At 41.8% G+C, this 7,277-nt stretch overlaps 1 protein-coding gene across 1 annotated transcript; it reads right to left on the bottom strand.

Annotated features, from left to right (window-relative positions):
* Nucleotides 1-254: 254 nt before the first annotated feature.
* On the bottom strand, nucleotides 255-6,512 carry LOC106589708 (ankyrin repeat domain-containing protein 1-like). The gene is made up of 9 exons (XM_014179981.3): nucleotides 6,377-6,512; nucleotides 4,897-5,079; nucleotides 4,667-4,789; nucleotides 4,392-4,499; nucleotides 4,081-4,179; nucleotides 3,755-3,853; nucleotides 3,462-3,560; nucleotides 1,777-1,875; nucleotides 255-1,552 (listed from the first exon to the last, which is right to left on the bottom strand). Exons 1-9 carry the CDS (start codon nucleotides 6,401-6,403, stop codon nucleotides 1,460-1,462), a joined length of 930 nt encoding a protein of 309 aa, XP_014035456.1. The 5' UTR covers nucleotides 6,404-6,512; the 3' UTR covers nucleotides 255-1,459.
* Nucleotides 6,513-7,277: the final 765 nt, after the last annotated feature.

The raw sequence follows: 7,277 nt of genomic DNA, 5'->3' as shown, positions 1-7,277 counted from the left end.
CACAGATCTTCCTTTGTCTATTTTTAAAACCACAATCCTGAATTCGTCAGCCAAACATCAGCCCCTTCACTTGATTTGCTATAAAGCTGAAGGATGGGGCTGGAGAAAGCCAAGGTAAACTGATCCAATCATAAATTCTGATAAATTCTGAATGCAAGGACCACCCAGTATAATATTTTGAAGATATAGGCTACACTGTTTGTTTACAGAGACTCAAATAACAAAAGCATTTACAATGAATCACAAAATTAGTATTTGAAAATATCAGATTGGTTTATTGACTTAAACAAACAATAAATAACAAGCATAATATACAGATTAACTTTACAATAAATACAAAACTCAGTGAGGTCTCTTGACGCTTTGCATTCTAGTCTCTTCTAAAAAAAAACATACAAAATATCATTCAAATGATTTCCAATTTAAAACATTCTCTAAACCAACAACAACTTTCCATTCCAGCTCACTACTATCACTTCTGTCTGTGTGTTTAGACTGAAACAGGTGAATGGATCCAGAAACTAGTTTTAGTTAAAACTAATTTTTTGTAAAAACTCTTTTGAGCATACAGTTTTACTTGAAGTTTTCCAGTAACATATCACCTTGTAAAATCCCACAGTATCATGCCATTGCATTTGTCTTGCTCTTGCTGCTGGTGATTCTCTGATCTACCTCTACGCAGACGACACCATTCTGTATACTTCTGGCCCTTCTTTGGACACTGTGCTAACAAACCTCCAGACGAGCTTCAATGCCATACAACACAATACCATCCGTTTTGTCACCAAAGCCCCATATACTGCCCACCACTGCGATCTGTATGCTCTCGTTGGCTGGCCCTCACTACATATTCGTCGCCAAACCCACTGGCTCCAGATCATCTATAAGTCTATGCTAGGTAAAGCCCTGCCTTATCTCAGCTCACTGGTCACCATAGCAACACCCACCCGTAGCACGCACTCCAGCAGGTATATTTCACTGGTCATCCCCAAAGCCAACACTTCCTTTGGCCGCCTTCCCTTCCAGTTCTCTGCTGCCAATGACTGGAACGAATTGCAAAAATCCCTGAAGCTGGAGTCTTATATGTCCCTCTCCAACTTTAAGCATCAGCTGCTTATTGATCACTGTACCTGTACACAGCCAATCTGTAAATAGCACAGCCAACTACCCCATCCCCATATTGTTATTTATCCTCTTGCTCTTTTTCACCCCAGTATCTCTACTTGCACATCATCATCACTCCAGTGTTAATGCTAAATCGTAATTATTTTGCCTCTATGGCCTATTTATTGCCTTACCTTCCCACTCTTCTACATTTGCACACACTGTACAGCCCTAACATTGGCCAGCAATATCGGCATTCAACAATTCTATCAGTATCAGTTATCAATGACAATCTGAATGCATGGATGGATTTCAATAGCCATAGATCTCCCCAAGACCTTGAGAAGTCATTGTTCTATTTGACAGATTTGTCATTGTTGATGTTACACAGGAGGTTTTTAGCACCACTCTGCCATGCCAGAAGATTCTCACTAGGGGACTTGCCTTCCTGCAAGGGGAAAAAACACAAACATTCAAATTAACTAAGCATTTGTAAAATAGATCACCTTTCTGTATCAAACATCAATATTCAAATGGACTGTAAATGGCGCTATGCTCACACAATAGCCAGTAACAATCATACCGACGTCACTGGAATATACTAAATGAATGTGAAAAGATGAGTCAAAATTGTATGAGGACAGACATGTTGGATGATTATGGAGTACTTACACTGTTCTTAGTTTTAAGACTGGCTCCATACATCAGCAGCAGCCTGATCATTTTGAATCGGTTTATCCTCACAGCATCGTGCATGGGTGTGTCTCCATCCTGGTCATAAACAAAGTTGCTATTAACAACGCAATACACAACCATACTATACAATAGTGCAAATCAAATCAAATCAAAATGTATTGGTCACATACACATATTTAGCAGCCTCATTAAATAGTACCCGCAAAACACCAGTCTCAACATCAACTCCTTTTTTTTTCTTTTTAGTCATTTTTAGCAGACGCTCTTATCATTTTACATTTAATTAATTTAGCAGACGCTCTTATCCAGAGCGACTTACAGTAGTAAATGCATACATTTCATACATTTTTTTTCTCCGTACTGGTCGCCCGTGGGAATCGAACCCACAACCCTAGCGTTGCAAACACCATGCTCTACCAACTGAACCACACGGGACCTTCTAGGCAGAGTTGCAAAGAAAAAGCCATATCTCAGACTGGCCAATAAAAATAAAAGATTAAGATGGGCAAAAGAACACAGACACTGGACAGAGGAACTCGGCCTAGAAGGCCAGGATCCTGGAGTCGCCTCTTTACAGTTGACGTTGAGACTGCCGTCTGTTTCTCTAACTAGATACTCTAATGTACTTGTCCTCTTGCTCAGTTGTGCACCGGGGCCTCCCACTCCTCTTTCTATTCTGGTTAGACCCAGTTTGTGCTGTTCTGTGAAGGGAGTAGTACACAGCGTTGTACGAGATCTTTAGTTTCTTGGCAATTTTCTCGCATGGAATAGCCTTCATTTCTCAGAATAAGAATAGACTGACGAGTTTCAGAAGAAATGTATTTGTTTCTGGCCATTTTGAGCCTGTAATCGCACCCACAAATGCTGATGCTCCAGATACTCAACTAGTCTAAAGAAGGCCAGTTTTATTGCTTCTTTAATCAGTACAACAGTTTTCAGCTGTGCTAACATAATTGCAAAAGGGTTTACTAATGATCAATTAGCCTTTTGAAATTATAAACTTGGATTAGCTAACACAACGTGCCACTGGAACACAGGAGTGATGGTTGCTGATAATGGGCCTCTGTACGCCTATGTAGATATTCCACTAAAAATCTGCCGTTTCCAGCTACAATAGTCATTTCCAACATTAACAATGTCTACACTGTATTTCTGATCAATTTGATGTTATTTTAATGGACAAAAAAAATGCTTTTCTTTTAAAAACAAGGACATTTCTAAGTGACCCCAAACTTTTGATCGGCAGTGTAAATATTAGGAAGAGCAATGTCGGAGTGGCATTGACTAAAATAGAGTAGAATAGAATACAGTATATACATGAGTAAAGCAGTATGTAAACATTATTCAAGTGACTAGTGTTCCATTATTAAAGTAACCAGTGATTCCATGTCTATGTATATAGGGCAGCAGCCGCTAAGGTGCAGGGTTGAGTAGCCGAGTGGTAGCCGGCTAGTGATGGCTATTTAACAGTCTGATGGCCTTGAGATAGAAGCTGTTTTTCAGTCTCTCGGTCCCAGCTTTTATGCACCTGTACTGATCTCACCTTCTGGATGATAGTGGGAGTACAAATGATAGCATGGAGTACAAATGGTGGGTTTGCGAAGCCTCTCTGTGATTTGCTCCATGCTTGCATTTGTCATATTAGGGTTTGTATGTCTTACTCTGTCTTTAGCGTTGACGTCTGCTCCACAGTGGATGAGGTGCTCAGCACATTCATTATGTCCTGTCCTCACTGCCACATGGAGAGGAGTGCTGCGCAGCTGAGAGAAAACAGAGGGGGGGGGGGGGGGGGGGGGAGTCAGACCACAAACACAGACTGCTCAACTATCCATATACCGTTTAATATGCTCTATATACGGCTCTGTTCTGTATATAACCCTAAGTAAAATCCCATATGTTTTTGATGTTGGGCATCACAAACTGGGTTTAAGGGCTCTCTGTCTCAGTGCTGTACCTTGTCTCTGGAGTTGAACTTCCCTCCTTCATTGAGTAGCAGCTCCAGAGTAGTCAGGCTGCCTCCCCTGCAGGCCCAGTGTACTGAAGTGGCATCCAACTGGAGGGAGTGGGCAAAACAAACAGTGTTAGGATGATGACAGTTCCCAGCCATTCTGAACCATTTCCCATGTACTGTATGTAATTAGAGCTCTGATGAGGGTGAGTGAGTGAGTGAGTGAGTGAGGAGGGTGGGGGGGGGGGGGGGGGGGGGGGGCGTGCGTGCATGCTTGCATGACTGCGTGAGTATCTGAGTTTGTGACTAAGAGAAAGAGAGAGAGAACTTACTCGGTCTTTCTTCTCAATGGAAGCCCCAGCCTCCAGCAGTCTCTTCACAATCTCCACATGGCCCTTGGATGAGGCTTTGTGTAGTGCTGTCCTTAGGAACTGTAAGAGAGGGAGGGCAGACAGAGTTAAGTGAGAATCGTTTGGCTTCCTGTTACTTGTCCTGTGGCATTATGAGACTAGTGCTATATAGGCCCTCGGCTGCCTGTAACTCAAGATTTTGTATCTCAATCAATGTAGCTTCTGGCATGTCAAAAGACTGACTTAGATGGCTGTCCATGTGTCATCATAAGAGAGACATGATGGGTACTCACATGATCACCGACGTTGGGGTCACCTCCATCTGACAGGTACTTCTCAATCACAGGCAGTTTATTTTCCATGGCTGCTTTCAGGAACGTGTCTTCATCGACTGTGTCGGGCTGTGTGACAACGAAAAGAGACATGTTGCATTAGCTTAGTGCCGTTTGACTTGTTTTAATCCATTGTTGGCCTTTCTGCATTGAATTCCCTCTTCTTGATTATGGTGAGGAATTTTAAAGAAAGAAGGAGAAAAGGATTGTGTAGAGTGAATAGTGGCGGGACGTACAATGATCTCTGGCTCAGGTTCTTTCCTGTTCTGCACCTTCCTCTCCCTCCTCCTCTTCCTCAGTTTCAGGATGTTGAAAAGGTCATCCACGGTCTCTAGTTTCAGACGGCCTGATTTGTCGGTCTGAAAAGGAATAAGGTATACAGAATATTGGGCCACATTTTGGAAGGCAAGTAGAATGTTCAGTGTTTCTAATTGAGTACTAAGCATATGAGGAGCTAAAAACTCACATTGAGATTGACAACTGTGATCTCCTCCTGAGTGCTGTTCTCATTCTCCTCTGGGATGAGGTCTTTGTGTGACCTCCAGCCATCCTGTTTCTCCTGGTTGACGGCTGCCTCGTACACACTCTCTGAACACGCCCCCGATAGGTGATGGCCTGCCTCCTTTCCCTCACACCTTTTACCAGTGACCTGGGAGAGAAAACAGATTGGAGATGAGATGGCCATCCACCTAAGCAGTACTTTCTATTCCAAGAAAGGAAAAAACAGAATGGAGGACAGGTAGCCATTCACAACAAAGCCTTACCTCTGTGAGATGTTTCTGTCCTAATAAAGGACCAAAGAAGGAAGTATTGGGGTGCTAATAGAGAAATGTGTGCTGTCTAATGTCCAACTCATTTACAGACTGATCAAAGCCAACCCTATTAGATGACTGGGCAGGCAACCAACTGCTGGATTGTTTTGGACCAAATGAAAACCATAATGTTTTGTTAATTGTATGTACAGATAGATGTAGGATCTTAATTTGAGCACGTTTGCTACAGCAGAAAAATAATCCTGCAGCAACAGGAAATGTGAATTATTATGTGGATTATAATTAATGGACATTTTTGTAGGGGTTGATGCATATTTTGTGAGGGAAAATCAAGTCTGAAATGTGTGGAAAGATTGAAAAATGGAGATTACCAAAAGGAAAGTTATCCTACAGGGTCGGCTCTAGCCTTTTGGGGGCCCTAAGCGAGATTTGGTTGCCCCCCCTCCACCTTGCGGCAAAACATTTTAGTGGCTCCCCTCTTGACAGCAGAGAGAATTTTTTGTTTTTAAGCAAATTTCCTGCAATTCTACATATTTCGCCATGGGGTGTAGAGAAAATGTTGCAGTTTTAAAGCTAGTGCTCTCCAGTTCTACACAGCAATTTTATAAGAAATATCATGTGATTATACTAATTTTGCCATGGGAAAGATATACTTTTTGGGGACATTTTACAGCTAATTTCCTGCAATTCTACACATTTTGCCATGATTTATACCATTTTAATAATATCATAGTGAGAGTGACTTAAAAAATGAATGGAGGCCCCCTGGAGGACAGGGCCTCTGGGCATATGCCCTGCGTGCCCGATTGCTATTCAGCCATGATTACTACAAGTTTAGATAGCTGGCTAGACTAATTTACCAATATAAAAATTGCTAGCTGACATTGCTAATTGAGTGACTGTCAGTGACTGGCATAACAAGATAAAAAATTGCTGATGCAGAACCAAATTTCGAATTTGCACCTTATATATTGTACTATTCTAACCTTCAACAGTAAATTGAGAGCCAGACAGAGGCCCTAAGCGACACTCATGTCGCTTATGCCTGGAGCCGGCCCTGTCTACCTATCAGAGACTAATATTGTCAGCAACAACATCTAGAATGCCCAAACCCAGAGGAAATTATGGATTAGGCAGAGTGAATCCCGATCACACATGCAAAAAACAACCTACCAGCTCTTCAACGCTGTGCAGTCCCATGTCTAGTCTGTCTGTGTGATAAAAAGTATTCCAGTGTCTCAACTCCCGAAGTGGCCAGTGTCAATTCTGTTCTGAGTGAGGATGAGATCCATCATCTCTTATATAGCCTACGAGTTTGGGATTAGGAACAAAAAAAAACTGAAATGAGGTCATGTTTCCCGCTATTCACCCTTTACCATCTCTCGCAGCCCCAGCCAAGGTGTCTCGTCAGTGGTCACGCCTGGCATGCGTCCATGGTATGCGCTGATGTCACCATTGCTGGCTTGTAAAAATGTCATTCCTAAACCGCTAGACACCTTCAATCATTTGCACTCTCCTCATAGATAAGGTGACATCGCAGAATGCCTGCCTAATGGCTAGTCAGTCAGAGCAGATTTATTGCGCGGACGGTGACAAAACTGCTCAGCTATGCGCTTCCGTTCGTGATACCCACTCGCACTTGCCATAAACAGCTGACTGACACATGCAGCTTGAGTTCGACACGCACAAGGTCATACGGTAAAAAGGTACATGATGAGAGGTCCTTACCGCATATATGCTGCTATTTAAAGACAACAACGAAAAGTGCCACAAAAAATATATCATTGAACTTACAATTTGTTATTTGGACGAGGCTACTATATAATATGCCTAATATATGCATGGTTCTTTCAGGGGGGATGTTTAACACTTCACATAATTCTGTATATAGGCTTACTAGCTAATAATATTAATAATAACAATAATTGGTATAATCAATAGCAGTGCAGTCATAAGGTCACTATTTGGCATGAACCAATATAATAATTTCGCAATTTCAAATTGTGTTATAACTGTTTTATAAAGATAGACTATGTAGCTTAATTAATGCAAAATGTTACCAAAAAGTAAATTC

The sequence above is a fragment of the Salmo salar genome, chromosome 28, assembly GCF_965601325.2.
Source record: "Salmo salar chromosome 28, fSalSal1, whole genome shotgun sequence".
Taxonomy (NCBI): Eukaryota; Metazoa; Chordata; class Actinopteri; order Salmoniformes; family Salmonidae; genus Salmo; species Salmo salar.
Note: the sequence above shows the minus strand (reverse complement) of the source record. Positions and strands in the feature narration are given on the sequence as shown.